Source organism: Sinocyclocheilus grahami, unplaced genomic scaffold (genome assembly GCF_001515645.1).
Source record: "Sinocyclocheilus grahami isolate Dianchi unplaced genomic scaffold, SAMN03320097.WGS_v1.1 scaffold32.1, whole genome shotgun sequence".
In the NCBI taxonomy this organism is placed as follows: Eukaryota; Metazoa; Chordata; class Actinopteri; order Cypriniformes; family Cyprinidae; genus Sinocyclocheilus; species Sinocyclocheilus grahami.
The window spans coordinates 2698826-2715815 of NW_015505211.1; the positions used below are offsets into that span (position 1 = coordinate 2698826).

General features: G+C 36.5%; 3 protein-coding genes across 4 annotated transcripts in view; all 3 read left to right on the forward strand.

Moving 5' to 3' along the window:
• The first annotated feature begins 6641 nt into the window (after positions 1-6641).
• msantd2 (Myb/SANT DNA binding domain containing 2) lies at positions 6642-10862 on the forward strand. Its single transcript, XM_016263326.1, has 4 exons — positions 6642-7141; positions 8412-8667; positions 9609-9672; positions 9758-10862. The coding sequence occupies exons 1-4, from the start codon at positions 6701-6703 to the stop codon at positions 10623-10625; spliced, it is 1629 nt and encodes a 542-aa protein (XP_016118812.1). The 5' UTR covers positions 6642-6700; the 3' UTR covers positions 10626-10862.
• Positions 10863-11561: 699 nt separating this feature from the next.
• On the forward strand, positions 11562-12480 carry LOC107577279 (myb/SANT-like DNA-binding domain-containing protein 2). The gene has a single exon (XM_016263375.1). The coding sequence runs from the start codon at positions 11613-11615 to the stop codon at positions 12015-12017; it is 405 nt and encodes a 134-aa protein (XP_016118861.1). The 5' UTR covers positions 11562-11612; the 3' UTR covers positions 12018-12480.
• Positions 12481-15972: 3492 nt separating this feature from the next.
• The window catches only part of LOC107577232 (endothelial cell-selective adhesion molecule-like), a 36462-nt gene continuing 35444 nt past the window's right edge, over positions 15973-16990 (forward strand). The window contains exons 1-2 of one of the 2 annotated variants that reach the window (XM_016263342.1): positions 15973-16143; positions 16248-16368. In XM_016263342.1, the coding sequence (XP_016118828.1) occupies positions 16299-16368 (70 nt within the window). In that variant the 5' untranslated portion in view covers positions 15973-16143; positions 16248-16298. Of the gene's footprint in view, positions 16369-16990 lie in introns of both variants that reach the window. The other variant, XM_016263335.1, reaches the window with a different exon arrangement.

Genomic DNA, 16990 nt, shown 5'->3' on the forward strand with positions numbered 1-16990 from the left:
TTTGTAGGCCTATCGTGATTTTTTTTATTTGTGCTATCATTAGTAATTTCTTTATTTGTTCTTATTTTATTATTAACTGCTTAGCCTCCTTGTCATTTTTTATTCAATTCAAAGTTTTAAATCTCGTGCTACTGCAACAAAATCAAAAATACACTGAGTGAGCAACACTTTGTTTAATTACCATTATAACTAGCTATCTTACAATGTTTACATATGAATAAAAGCCTACATTAAAATATGTCATATAAATTGGTCTCTTCATTAGAAATTAGCCTACTGATTGCCACCATTGATAGACACATTTTTTTTATAATATTAAAAATATCTGTATGACATTATATTATGCAGTTCTTCCCTGTTGTACCGAATATCTATACTTTTCAAATTATCACATCGAAGTTAGAAATTCAAATATTGTGACAAAATTAATTTTGTAGGGCGCCACAAATTTGTTAAAATTTCCAAAGGGTGCCGCGACTAAAGAAAGGTTGGGAAACACTGATTTAGAAGACGAAAACCAAACAAAGTTAAGTCTGACACAGAGAAAGGGACCGATGGCCGGCCAGCCGGGGTTCGTCTTTATTTAAATTTATGTGTGTGTACTTCTAACAAGTTTGGTTGGTAAAATAAATGTTGTAAATTCAAATCAGAGCATCTTCCGTGTTTGGAATGGATGCATTCTTGAGTCTATAAGGTAACAACAATATAATAACATAAGGGAACCCATATTTTAATCAAACATCTGTAAATTAAGCAAAACATTGAAGAACAAATGCAAAAATGCCCTAAAATGTTATGTTAATTATTTACAGCAATAATCTGACATCTTTAAACCAACTAATTAACAGAAGTTATTACTTTACCACCTGCACAACGTCATTTTATGTCATGACAACTCTCTGAAAGATTAGCACAGTAATATACATGGCAATGTTAATGTATTTGGACTTGGTCTGCGACGCTGCTGCTTCTGCTGTGGCAGAGCAAGTACAGAGACTTCCACAGACATGTAAGACATACCACTGCTGTACATACAGTGTTGGGGAGTAACTAGTTACATGTAATGGAATTACATAATTTAATTACAAAATAAATGTAACTGTAATATGTTACTGAGGAAAAAAATGTGTAATTAAATTACAGTTACGTATGAACATGTTAAGGATTACAAAGGGGGTTACATCTGAATATTTTCACACACACGCACACACACACACACACATGCAGATTTGATTGACTTTTCCCAAATTGCATTGACTGCTTTAAAATATGAGATACCAATGTTTCAGGATTTTAGGACACAGAATAGGACACATCATGCTTATTTGATAACTGTTTTATTTCCTATTTGGGTTTGTGCATATGCTTTATTTTTAAGATTAACTGTTTTTTTCCAGAGCATTGTTAGATGCCAGTGTTTCCTGTCATAGCTATGCAAAGATTTGATTTCAAAAACAGTATCATAACTATTAAACTATATCTTATTATTTTAAATCTGTATTTAACCTCAGAACGATCTCAAAGTAAAAAGAGGTGCCAACATCTGACTTTGTGGTGGCTGTTCTTTAAAATTCAATGATTATCATTTTAATTCAAGTAAAGAAGGATTTTGAAAGTCTGACAGTAATCAGTGTTGAGTACTACTGTAAGGTTAACCCTGCCAGCTTTAAATGTTTCAAAATGATTAACAGTTGAAAACGTTTGTTAGAAATTTAGAAAAGTAAAAAAGTAATCAAATGTTATCAGTTACTTTACTTTAATAAAGTAATTGAACTAGTTACACTACTTATCACATTTTAAATAGGGTAACTTGTAATCTTCCCACCACTGTGTACATGTAACATACATGATTTTACCCTGTACATATAACATGCGTGAATTTACCTGTAGCAGATCTATACAGGTGGAGCTGGAGAAGGTAGAGGGGTTCTGAAAGCGAAATGTAAACTGCTTCAGTAAACGCTGGCCAAGTTTTTGAATGTTGAGCAGCAAGCTCATTGGCTGTTAATGCAACAGAAACCAATAAGCTGTGCCGTGTAAGGCAAGGCAAGGCAAGTTTATTTGTATAGCACATTTCATACACAATGGTAATTCAAAGTGCTTTACATAAAATAAAATGAAAACAATAATCACAACAATAAAACAAGGAATTTAAAAACTTTGAAAATTATTTAAAAAAATAAAAAATTGATTTAAGAGGTTTAAAATGAATTTAAGAAAACGATTATACATATAATATAGTGTAATCAGTTCGGACATCGCACAGTGCTCATTCAATAAATGCACAGCTAAACAGATGAATTTTGAGTCTGCATTTAAATGTGACTAATGTTTTAGCACATCTGATCTCTTCTGGAAGCTGATTCCAACTGCGGGTGGCATAATAACTAAAAGCACATTCCCCTTGTTTTGTGTGAACCCTTGGTATTTCTAACTGACTCGATCCTAATGATCTGAGTGGTCTGTTAGGTTTATATTCTTTTAATAGTGACACGGACCGTGTCCATAGTGTCATTGTGTCGCCTGCCAATGACGCCACAACCCCTCGACTTCCGGTTTTGTTTTGTAGAAAACATGGAAACACCAAAGATGCTTTAATATGTTGTACCGTCATCAAACTAGGCCTTTGTCTATTTGCTTATTTTGAAAACGCGCCCTCTAGTGGCGAAAATTACATATTGTGCCTTTAAACTGGATTCCCTATAGAATGACAAGATGTTTTTTTTTCAACACAAATAAATAATTCGACAGCTTTGTTAAATAATCACCATTACTAAAGAAGCATGATTCAAACAAACATGATATCATGCAGATATCTGGGTTGCAATGATTATAACAAAATTCTTCTTCGATGCACATTTTTGGCAGCCAGACAGCTGACTAAATAATAAAACCTGGTTACATCTCTGACAATCGGTATTATGCTGAAAAAAATTAAGAAGAAAAATGGAACATCTAAAGCAGTTATTTTATGCAAAGCATTTAAGAAGTTATGCATGTCTATAAAATAACAGAGCCAGAAAAGGGCATGATTATATGCATTATTTTTAGAGAAACACAGACAGAATGCAAATTTGAAAATGATTAACCATTTAGTTGTAGGCCTATTTCTTGAGGATAGAACACATGCAAGTAAAATGTGCCAACCAAGTCTGTTGCCACATTAACAAACTATCAGACACAAAGCAGAATGTAACGAGGATGAGCAACCCCGTCTAATGGTCAGCAGTGGTACTTTCCCTTGTAGAGCAGAGGAAAATACCCATCTCAAAAAAGGATAATTAATTTAAATATTTTAATAACATACTAATATTAATAATAGTCATATTCGATAATGTTTACATATAGAATTATCATTTGTACAAAATACATATAAGAACAGGAGTGTAACACTGATTAAATGGTCATTCTGAACTACCTAGTTTCGATATAGCAGGGTTCCTCAAATCTTGCTCTGGAGGGCCAATGCGCTGCAGAGTTTAGCTCGTCATCAAACTAGGCCTTTGTCTATTTGCTTATTTTGAAAACGCGCCCTCTAGCGGCGAAAATTACATATTGTGCCTTTAAACTGGATTCCCTATAGAATGACAAGATGTTTTTTTTCCAACACAAATAAATAATTCGACAGCTTTGTTAAATAATCACCATTACTAAAGAAGCATGATTCAAACAAACATGATATCATGCAGATATCTGGGTTGCAATGATTATAACAAAATTCTTCTTCGATGCACATTTTTGGCAGCAAGACAGCTGACTAAATAATAAAACCTGGTTACATCTCTGACAATCGGTATTATGCTGAAAAAAATTAAGAAGAAAAATGGAACATCTAAAGCAGTTATTTTATGCAAAGCATTTAAGAAGTTATGCATGTCTATAAAATAACAGAGCCAGAAAAGGGCATGATTATATGCATTATTTTTAGAGAAACACAGACAGAATGCAAATTTGAAAATGATTAACCATTTAGTTGTAGGCCTATTTCTTGAGGATAGAACACATGCAAGTAAAATGTGCCAACCAAGTCTGTTGCCACATTAACAAACTATCAGACACAAAGCAGAATGTAACGAGGATGAGCAACCCCGTCTAATGGTCAGCAGTGGTACTTTCCCTTGTAGAGCAGAGGAAAATACCCATCTCAAAAAAGGATAATTAATTTAAATATTTTAATAACATACTAATATTAATAATAGTCATATTCGATAATGTTTACATATAGAATTATCATTTGTACAAAATACATATAAGAACAGGAGTGTAACACTGATTAAATGGTCATTCTGAACTACCTAGTTTCGATATAGCAGGGTTCCTCAAATCTTGCCCTGGAGGGCCAATGCGCTGCAGAGTTTAGCTCCAACCCTGATCAAATTTACTTACCTGTGATTTTCTAATGATCCTGAAGACACTGATTAGCATGCTCAGGTGTGTTTGATTAGGGTTAGAGCTAAACTCTGCAGGAAAGTGGATCTCGTGGGCCAGATTTGAGGATCCCTGCTATATAGCCTAACTAGCCTATATTTCTTTATTTACATAATATATAATTTTTACACAACATTCCTTGTTGACTTTTAGAACAATACTCTTGTTCTTGTGATATTGCTTATTTGCGGTTGTACAAACAAGCAGTTTGTATATATTGGTAAACTTACATTTCTGTAGGCCGCCATGCAAGGCAGAGATCGAAAATACTAATATTAATAATAGTCATATTCGATAATGTTTACATATAGAATTATCATTTGTACAAAATACATATAAGAACAGGAGTGTAACACTGATTAAATGGTCATTCTGAACTACCTAGTTTCGATATAGCAGGGTTCCTCAAATCTTGCCCTGGAGGGCCAATGCGCTGCAGAGTTTAGCTCCAACCCTGATCAAATTTACTTACCTGTGATTTTCTAATGATCCTGAAGACACTGATTAGCATGCTCAGGTGTGTTTGATTAGGGTTAGAGCTAAACTCTGCAGGAAAGTGGATCTCGTGGGCCAGATTTGAGGATCCCTGCTATATAGCCTAACTAGCCTATATTTCTTTATTTACATAATATATCATTTTTACACAACATTCCTTGTTGACTTTTAGAACAATACTCTTGTTCTTGTGATATTGCTTATATGCGGTTGTACAAACAAGCAGTTTGTATATATTGGTAAACTTACATTTCTGTAGGCCGCCATGCAAGGCAGAGATCGAAAGCCTGTCTGAAACCTTTTGGAAACGGAGCGTCCTGGAATCCCTCGACACCAGATCCACTCCAGGTTTTCCATTTCCCGCTAATGAGTGAGAGAAACACAGGTCTTAACTTCAAAAACATTTTTTTAAAAAAAAAGGTCAATTCACACAGCATTGCTTCAGTTTCAGAAGGAAATTCCGACGCTTCAACTTCAACTAAAACCTGCTTTTTGCACCAGGCAAATCTTCTTATCACTCCGCACCTGCTTGAACTTGGTTAAGCGGAGTGATACAAACGGTGAAGCGTCCAAGTGTGGGAATATTTTGTATACGCACTATTTTGCAAAATAATTATTAGACTATTTTAAATATAATATTGCAATATAATATTATTGCCTATGAAATGATTAATTATAACATTTGGCCTAATATTAATATAAGAGAGACTTTATTCTAAATAATAATTATCTATAATATATTATTTTGTATGTAATATGTTTCTTTATAACATAATTATTTATAATACGTAGCATAATATTAATAGACATCGGCTGCAAAAATGATAACTCGATATTATGAAGCTGTCAATCGTGTTTGGAGTGAGCGCGCGCGCACGCCTCCTCTCTGCCTCCTCCCCTTAGCAACAGAGGCAAGATGGCGGCCCCCAGTAACGCCGAACGTTCTCCTGATCTGTCAGTGCCCCTAACTAGCCTATATTTCTTTATTTACATAATATATCATTTTTACACAACATTCCTTGTTGACTTTTAGAACAATACTCTTGTTCTTGTGATATTGCTTATATGCGGTTGTACAAACAAGCAGTTTGTATATATTGGTAAACTTACATTTCTGTAGGCCGCCATGCAAGGCAGAGATCGAAAGCCTGTCTGAAACCTTTTGGAAACGGAGCGTCCTGGAATCCCTCGACACCAGATCCACTCCAGGTTTTCCATTTCCCGCTAATGAGTGAGAGAAACACAGGTCTTAACTTCAAAAACATTTTTTTAAAAAAAAAGGTCAATTCACACAGCATTGCTTCAGTTTCAGAAGGAAATTCCGACGCTTCAACTTCAACTAAAACCTGCTTTTTGCACCAGGCAAATCTTCTTATCACTCCGCACCTGCTTGAACTTGGTTAAGCGGAGTGATACAAACGGTGAAGCGTCCAAGTGTGGGAATATTTTGTATACGCACTATTTTGCAAAATAATTATTAGACTATTTTAAATATAATATTGCAATATAATATTATTGCCTATGAAATGATTAATTATAACATTTGGCCTAATATTAATATAAGAGAGACTTTATTCTAAATAATAATTATCTATAATATATTATTTTGTATGTAATATGTTTCTTTATAACATAATTATTTATAATACGTAGCATAATATTAATAGACATCGGCTGCAAAAATGATAACTCGATATTATGAAGCTGTCAATCGTGTTTGGAGTGAGCGCGCGCGCACGCCTCCTCTCTGCCTCCTCCCCTTAGCAACAGAGGCAAGATGGCGGCCCCCAGTAACGCCGAACGTTCTCCTGATCTGTCAGTGCCGCTGAAGATTCCCAAAACCGAGGTTCCTTCCCCAGAATCCGAGGATCTGAGTGACAGCAACCAATACCATTCCAACCCCTCCACCCCTAATAGATTCTCTCCTCTGAACGTCGGGGTTTCGCTGTCCGGGGGCGCAGGCCGGAGTGGATCGGCCTCTGCCTCCAACAGCTTCACCGCTTGCCGAGGCATGTCGTGGACACCGTCCGAGACAAACGCGCTGATCGCCGTGTGGGGCAACGAAAGGCTGGCGGAGGCGCGGATACAGCAGCTGGAGGTGGCCGGGACGGTGTTCTCTGGCAAGGCGCCGGGACCCGCGATGTACGAGCGGGTGTCCAGAGCGCTGTCAGAGCTGGGTTACGAAAGGACCCCATCCCAGTGCCGAGAGAGGATGAAGGTAAATAAGACATCCAAACACATGGCTGTCACTCAGATTTGCTTCGAGGCTTGTTGTCATGTTTATTTGGCTGTTTGATTTTGTTACACAGAGCTTTGGTGAAGCTGTCAAAATCAAGACACAAAGCATCGATCTGTCTCGTCTCAAGCTTATTTGAATGATTGCTGTCAGTTATGATCATGGAGTTGTTGTGATGTTTATGGTAGATTGTCTCCACATAGCTTTGGTAAAATGTCAAAATAAAAACAACACAAAACGCTTTGATTGGGGCATTGAAGTTTAGATACCACAAATTAACATAAAATATAAAGGCTTCAATGTCCATCCATATTCAGACCCAGAATCATTAGACATTAAAAGACTCTAAGGACCACAGTGCAGACCCCAAAAACGAATTAACTGTAATTTTACATCTCTGCCACTATCCTTCAAACCACTAGATTTCACCCAATTTTGTAATAATTGAATATATAGTCAAATTTGGAGGGATCACTTGTTCTTTTATATGTTTTAAGTATGTTGTATCATTTTTACATAAATATATCTGTTACGCTGAATGACAAAGGAACATTATTTCATGCATATTTATTTAGAATTTTAAAAGTTATTAGAAACATTAAAGTAGACACTTTACTTGAATTTAATATTATGCATTCTATAGCTTCATGTAATTATTTTCTTTTTTAGATTATTTTACATGTCCATTAATGTATGACTAATTGTTTCATATTTTAAATATCAAGCATTTACTTATTTTTATTTACTCCAACATTTACCTGTAAATCTCTTATGCCACCCACAACATGAGTGATATATTATATATTAATTATTTTCTATATACATTACATTTGAAACCAATGTGACCAGAGTTATAGCAGGGTTCAAACCTACACCCTTTTGATAACTACCCCAAATCTTTAACTGATGCCCCATACCACCCAACTTTCGCACTGCTTTCACTGCATCTGAATTTGCGTACATCCCTGCTATATAGTACGCAAAAAGCGGCATGTCGCATTTTTATGATGTCCGAAGAAGTATCTAGTGTGTGCACTAGATATTTTATAAGGCCATGCATCGCTATCAGATGTGAAAAGATGATAATAATTGAGTGTCTATTTTTAAGTGTAAGTGCTGTAAGTACTAAGATAGCTGTTCTGCATGGTTTCTGACTAGCAGTTGATTATTTGTGATGTACGTCTCAGTCTTAATTGTTTCAAATACAGTGTGCATGTATTGCTGTATCTATAAACATGACTGTCGTCTGCAGACGCTGAGACGTTGTTATAGCCGGGTGAAAGAGCACGGCATTGGGAAGAGGAAGAGCAGTTACTCCATCGAACAGCTGGAGAAGGTGTTCGGGCAGGGCGGCTGGGATTCTCAAAGCTGTCAGCCTGTGCTGATCAACAGCAGCGGGCTCTACCAGGAGATGGAGTCAGACGGCAGTACGATGGAGGACTACTCTCAGGAAGACTGGTGTAATCAGGACCTTTCTGCTGCCTTCAATGAGGGAGACATAGAAACAGGTGAATGCAATAATCTCTTTGCAGTGCAGTTTAAAGTCATAATTGTAGTATCCTCCTCCTCTTTAAAAAGGAGAGTTGTACACTAGTGGTGCAACATTTTGGCAAGCATCTGAAAGATTTTAGGTTCATACCTCACCAGTCCACAGTTTAGAGATAATTTAGTTACATATTTTTAACTTGCAGTATATACATACACTTCTGTTCAGGAGGTTAATTTTTTAAAGACACATTAAAATTATCAAAATGACATTAAAGTCTTTTACGGTGTTATAAAACAATTATTTTCAAATAAATGTTGTTCTTTTGAATTTTATTTTCATCAAAGAATTCTGAAATATTTCTAATATATATATATATATAGTATTTTTTCCACAAAAATAGTAAGTGGCACAACTTTTTTTCAACAATGATCTTTTTTTTTCTTGAGCATCAAATCAGCATATTAGAATAATTTCTAGGATCATGTGATACTGAAGACTGAAGTAATGGAAGATGAAAATTCAGCTTTGTCGTTGCAGAAATAAATTACTTTGGGGAAAAAATTATATCAACAGTTATGATTATAATAATATTTCACAATATTACTGTATTTTTGATCAAATAAATGCAGCATGGGAGACTTTCAAAAACATAAAAAAATGTACGACCCTAAATCAATAGTATGTATTTATCAATATTATATATGTATTTATGCATATGTATAATATGATTTTTTTTACTTTTGTTTTAAGTTTTTCTGCAATGAATAATTGTATTTTAATAATTGGCAGAATTCTGCAGATTTCCAATCTTCTGCTAAAATTTGTTATATTCATATTCAGTGTGGGCCTAGTGATCATCCACAATCTATGAAAATTTGGCACATTTCAGACCCAACTCAAAGTCTAATGCCATGTGCATATTTTCTAAAATCTCAAATAATGCAATCTCGTCTTTCACAGAAGACAACCAGCTTCCAAAAACCAGAGTTCTTCAGATACGACTGGAGCCATCTGAGCACACTCAGTAAGTTTGAACCGGTGTCCTGTTTCCCAGTCCTTTTAATTACAGAATTTCCACTCACTTCCTTCTCTCCTCGTACTTTCTTTAGACGCCAGGAAGTGATGGAGAACGTGATGCGTATCCTGGAGTCAGTGGAGGTCAAGTGGGAGCACTTCCAGACATGGACTGACTTCTCCCGCCTCCACCTGTCCAATAAGCTGGCCATCTTCGGAGTGGGCTACAACACGCGCTGGAGAGAGGAGATTCGCTACCACTATGCAGAAATCAGCTCACAGGTCCCTCTGGGAAAACGACTGCGGGAATACTTCAACCCTGAGAAGGCCGAGGGCAGGGTTATCATGACCAAGGTGCAGAAAATGAACTGGAAAAACGTGTATTATAAGTTCCTAGACATCACTATTAGTGAAGCTCGCTGTTTGGAGCTGCACATGGAAGTGGACTGGATCCCGATCGCACAGACGAGAGCGGCAGGGTGCAGCAACGGCTCCCAGTACCTCCTGCCAGGGGGCATCCCAAAAACATATGGCCTGTATGCAATAGGCTACGAGGAGATGAGCAGGTCCAATTCTTCGTCTAGCACAGATGACATGTCCTCCCCCTCACAGGACGAGGAGGAGACGGACCATTGCGAGAGCGTGGAAAAGGACAAGAGGACATCATCCAAAGTCACTTACTGTTACCTCGGCATTGCAGAGGAAAGGACGCTACAGCAGTGTCTGTTCCAGCACTTTCAGACTTCAGGCAAACACTACAGCCGAGGGGAGCCTTCGGCCGTAACCAGGTTCCTGCAGGACAACTGCACCGGCCAGGCCAAGGAGGGTACCCTCTCTGGATTATACATCTACATTAAGTTTATCGAGGTGGAGCTGGACTTTCTCTCCGCCGGATCTTTAGTGGAATGTTTAGAGACTGCGATTGGTTATTCGTTAAAGTTCAACAAGAAGGATGCACTGTAGCGGTTACATTTGCCAATGATGCTCTTTAAAGCCAGTATTTTGAAATATAGACTTGAACTCAAAGTATTTATGTGGTATGTCAGGCACAGTCTGTTCCGAAAGGGGCCGAATAATCTCCTTTGCAGTAATTGTCTTTATCAGGGAGCGTAAACGGGAGCAAACTGCCTTTATTTAAATCTCTTGAGATCCAAATGCAGGAACTGTCCGAAAAAAGAAAAAAAAGAATCCTTAATGAGAACTCTTAATTAATCTAAGTATAAAGTCTATCTATATAAAAGTATAAATATATATTTAAGAGTATATATTGATATTGTCCAGCATTCCAGCATTTCTAATTCTAGCATTCAAAGAATGTTTTTCATAAACCGTTTATCAATGTTTGTTTTTTATTTGTCGGATCACACGGTGTCTTTATGTATGATTGTTTCCAGGTCACAGTCTTGTTTACATGTTTGGAAGGACAAAAAAAATAAACCGGAGTAAAATGAAGTGTTTTTCAAATTTACTTTGTTTTTAAATTGGTCCATTTTAGGTGTTTTTATTTATAAAGACCTTTCAGAGTAAAACATTAATTATATACGTTTAATTTATCTTTAATAAGTTTGCTTCAACCGTGGTTGCTGTGGGTCTTAAAAAAGTCTTAAGTCATTAAGTCATGGCATTAAATATTCTATGCACTGCACAAATAAATAACAAGTATCATCCTCTGTATTTTTGTTCTGTTTTTCAATACAAATATCTAAACATCATTAAATTAAGCTACATTTACTTGAGATGCAATTTGAACTGGAATTTGTTTACTGAGAAAAAATTAAGTGAGTTTATGATTAAAACAAGAACAAATCAGTGGGGAATGCAAACTTGCTTCCCCTTGAATAAGATTGATTTTTCTGAGTCTACTGATTTTGCTGCAGCAACGGCTCCCAGTACCTCCTGCCAGGGGGCATCCCAAAAACATATGGCCTGTATGCAATAGGCTACGAGGAGATGAGCAGGTCCAATTCTTCGTCTAGCACAGATGACATGTCCTCCCCCTCACAGGACGAGGAGGAGACGGACCATTGCGAGAGCGTGGAAAAGGACAAGAGGACATCATCCAAAGTCACTTACTGTTACCTCGGCATTGCAGAGGAAAGGACGCTACAGCAGTGTCTGTTCCAGCACTTTCAGACTTCAGGCAAACACTACAGCCGAGGGGAGCCTTCGGCCGTAACCAGGTTCCTGCAGGACAACTGCACCGGCCAGACCAAGGAGGGCGTCCTCTCTGGATTACACATCTACATTAAGTTTATCGAGGTGGAGCTGGACTTTCTCTCCGCCGGATCTTTAGTGGAATGTTTAGAGACTGCGATTGGTTATTCGTTAAAGTTCAACAAGAAGGATGCACTGTAGCGGTTACATTTGCCAATGATGCTCTTTAAAGCCAGTATTTTGAAATATAGACTTGAACTCAAAGTATTTATGTGGTATGTCAGGCACAGTCTGTTCCGAAAGGGGCCGAATAATCTCCTTTGCAGTAATTGTCTTTATCAGGGAGCGTAAACGGGAGCAAACTGCCTTTTATTTAAATCTCTCGAGATCCAAATGCAGGAACGGTCAGAAAAAAAGAATCCTTAATGAGAACTCTTAAAGAATCTAAGTATAAAGTCTATCTATATAGAAGTGTATATATATTTAAGAGTATATATTGATATTGTCCAGCATTCCAGCATTTCTAATTCTAGCATTCAAAGAATGTTTTTCATAAACCGTTTATCAATGTTTGTTTTTTATTTGTCGGATCACACGGTGTCTTTATGTATGATTGTTTCCAGGTCACAGTCTTGTTTACATGTTTGGAAGGACAAAAAAAATAAACCGGAGTAAAATGAAGTGTTTTTCAAATTTACTTTGTTTTTAAATTGGTCCATTTTAGGTGTTTTTATTTATAAAGACCTTTCAGAGTAAAACATTAATTATATACGTTTAATTTATCTTTAATAAGTTTGCTTCAACCGTGGTTGCTGTGGGTCTTAAAAAAGTCTTAAGTCATTAAGTCATGGCATTAAATATTCTATGCACTGCACAAATAAATAACAAGTATCATCCTCTGTATTTTTGTTCTGTTTTTCAATACAAATATCTAAACATCATTAAATTAAGCTACATTTACTTGAGATGCAATTTGAACTGGAATTTGTTTACTGAGAAAAAATTAAGTGAGTTTATGATTAAAACAAGAACAAATCAGTGGGGAATGCAAACTTGCTTCCCCTTGAATAAGATTGATTTTTCTGAGTCTACTGATTTTGCATTTACATTTATTCATTTAGATGCTTTTTTCCAAAGCGACATACAATTGAGGAATACAATAGTTTTAATCATAAACTCTCATCATATTGATCGAAATAAATCTATCACAAAACAAGACTTGTTATTCTCTTTAGACATTTGCACTGGAAAGCAAGACTAAAATACAGATGAAAAACACTTTTTCCTGCAGTGTGATCAGAACGTGTGATAAGTTATTTCCATATTTATAGTTGTTGGGAGCAGAGGTATTCAAGCTATAAACTTTTTTTATATATGAATGAATGGAGTAATGGAGATGTGTTGGAATTCTATTTGAAACTTTGAAGTGTTGCTAATACAAGACATTTAAATTTTAAAAGGTCTTCTTAAATTTACCTTCATAAAACCTGCAGAAACACATGGTCGGTTATGTGACCAGCAGGTGGCGGTAAATATCTGGGAGTGTCTGAAAGCTGTGTCCATTAAAAAAGTGTCCATTAATGTCACATTGACATTCTAGAATAGTAAATTAAGTATTAGATTACTACTTATTGGCCCTAAGTAGTGCATGTGAAAGTACCTGTCAAACATGTGAAGTAAAGTGCATTTTGTCATTCTTAAAACATACAATAGTTCATTTTGACCCTGATGCAGTGAATTATGCCCCAAATCAGAAGACTGTATAGTGTTTTATTTAGCACAATGTGCACTTTCTCTTTGTAATGCTGCTTGTGTAGTAAACCTCTTTTGTGGTGTTGCAAAGGTAGTTGGAGAGCTGGCGTTGGTCGAGCATGTGCTAAAGAGAATCAATAATTCAAACGCAAAGTCTAATTTCCCTGCTTAGCCTGTCATATGAGATGAGTATCTCCCTCGGCCAGGGGGGAAAAAAACACTCCCAATGGAGGTTGCTACACTTTTTCGAACCCCAAACATTTATTATTTGCGTTAGTGATTGATTTCTCTGGACGGTGACTAAAATATATAACGCTTATTATTATTGAACATGATAAGTGTTCCCCATCGATTTCTCTTTATTCGTAGCATCTTTAACTCATGGGTATTTATTCAATCCTTGTGTTTGTTGTTTTTTTAACCTTTATTTCGCTTTTCTTTTTCTTTAGCTCTAATATTACATGTGTCCTTATGAATTCTAAAGTCACAAAAGGCATAAATGCCGTACATAAGAAATACATCTATAAGAACACAATTAATACTTTTATTAATACTGTTAAACCACCAATGATATAAATCAGACAGAAACTAATTTACAATTAAGTTATTATAATTATTATTTAATTATTCTCGTTATTACTGTGTGTGTGAATAACAACAACAACAGCATAATAATAATAATAATAATTAGTTTTATGTATTTTCCATTATTATATTATAATTTTTCATAATTGTAAATCAGCTTTTGATTGTATATAATCAAAATAAAACTGATTTATTTCTTTATATATTTATTATTATATTTGTATATATGTTTGTTTTGAATCATTGTTGTGTGTACATATATATATATATATATATATATATATATATATATAACTATTGTGATAAAAATAATCATTTTTTAAATTATAAAAATTAATTAATAAAAATCAATAAACGACAAAAAAATACAAACGACAGCTTACCCGACTTATTCTGTCTCTTTGGCTACAATGCATGTTTCCTATAACTAATTGGCAACAAGGGAAATAAAACAAGAAAGGCTGTAAAATGCTGAACCCTCACGGTTTTTCATTCTTATCTCCTGGTTGTTTATGGTTGAGCTGTGTGTGGTCATAAATGATGGACCTAAATTACACTGCAGCTCATGTTCACGTCATTATCTTTTCTGTTTGCTGGTCTGGGAACTGTGAGATGATTGTGGCTCTCTTGTGTGCCTGTGTGCCTGACCTTTGGTCGATGCTGTTACAGCTCTGAATCGGTCAGTTTTGCCTTGAGAATGGCCTCCAGAGCGTGTTTTTTTTTATATGTTGTGACGTTTTTATCGTGGTTTAAAAAGTAAAAATGACCTTCTGTGTCACGGTGTGTACTATTGAAGCTGAAACATGTGTTTATTTGATCCCACACACCCCAACTAACCCTGTCCTCTGAATTGTTGGTGGATGCAGTTCGCCCGAGGTGCTCAAGATATTAGCTTTGACTGCAAAACCACATGATTGTTTCCAAGCAGCCCAGGGTGTCATCACAGAACTGAGCTCATCTGCCCCTAATAACCCAGCAGTCCGACTGCATCCGCCTCAGCCCCGTTTCCATGGCAACATGCCATCCTAAAGAAACAGGAGTGAGGAGGTTTTGGTGGATGCAGTTCGCCCGAGGTGCTCGAGTGTGTTTAAGATATTAGCTTTGACTGCAAAACCACATGATTGTTTCCAAGCAGCCCAGGGTGTCATCACAGAACTGAGCTCATCTGCCCCTAATAACCCAGCAGTCCGACTGCATCCACCTCAGCCCCGTTTCCATGGCAACATGCCATCCTAAAGAAACAGGAGTGAGGAGGTATTCACCTCCGAGGGCTGAGACCACTGTACCGCCACGACAAGCCCCACTCCCTGTCCTGTTGCATTATCATTTCAAGAGATAAAAGAACTACACAACATTAGTGCTGCTGTCCCGTCTAACTGAACAACACAAGAGCAGCCTGACTGTATTTGTATTGGTCTTCAGACTTTTAAAGAGTTGGAAAGTCAACCTGGGTAATTGATACTGTGTACAATGACCTGTGACTGCAGTCATCATGGTCATATATTAACCATAAGTATGTACATGAACTAGGCTACTGATCTGTAAAGCATTATATAAGGTTTTGATAATGACTTGGTAGTAAAAGGAAAATGTAATAAAATTGCTAAAGTGTTACCTATTGTACTAGTTTATATAACTATAATCATAACTGGTTAATTGTCAAATAGTTATTTGTCAAAATATCTATCTATCTATCTATGGTTCTCAAGCAGAAGTCACCTGTACCTGGAGTGATGACGTGTCCGTGCACTCGGGGGCGGGGCGTTCCCCGCGAGAGCAGGTGCAACAGCTCGCCGAGCGGTCATTACGCACGGACTGAAGTACCTGTAGTGCTCACCGCACTCTCTGTGCTGTCTGTGTAGTGCGTAAAGAAACTACAGCGCTGAGAGAATCTTCTGGGAACAAACGGACACTTGTTCAATCTCATTCCACTGAATTCTGAGGAGTCAAAGATGATTTCCAGCTTGGATGTAGCAGCGGTCTTCCCACGGTGAACGTCGCTTGTTTTAAGGAGAACACACAGTTTTAAGACACTTGAACGAGTCTCAGCGCTTTGATTTGTTTGTAGATAACCGTTATCTACTTCACGCGCAGTGTTAATACGGACTAGCGCGCGCAGAGCGGACACTCTTCACATGCTGAGCCATGGAGACGCTGACTTCAGCAAAACTTCACACCTGCCTTTCAATATTCACATTTCTGTGCTGTATCTCAGGTAGGCTGCTTCTACACCGATGTGCTAGACAACACTGTTACTCTGTGCGCTGTTTGTAAATACTTCATGTGTTCACATACTGGATAGATTTGGTTGCTTAGCTACTTGAGTTCAGTTTGATTCAGGCAGTTTTTAAAGTCAAAAGATTTTTTTTAAAAAACAAACTTTTTACAGGTCAACAGTGTTGACTGATACTGTATATATATATATATAAAATGGTTCATTTTGTAAACTTTTATAATCTTTCTTGCTGTTGTCAGTTGTTTACTCGGTCTACAAGAATAAGACCAGACAGAATAAGACAATTCTAAAAGTAAACGGAATGTAGCTTATAGTTTACCACGTGGAAGTAAAGAATCTAATAAATACTTCATATTTTTTTTCTCCTTCCACTTGGTAAACTATATATATTTATAATCTTTCTTGCTGTTGTCAGTTGTTTACTCGGTCTACAAGAATAAGACCAGACAGAATAAGACAATTCTAAAAGTAAACGGAATGTAGCTTATAGTTTACCACGTGGAAGTAAAGAATCTAATAAATACTTCATATTTTTTTTCTCCTTCCACTTGGTAAACTATATATATATATATATATATATATATATATATATATATATATA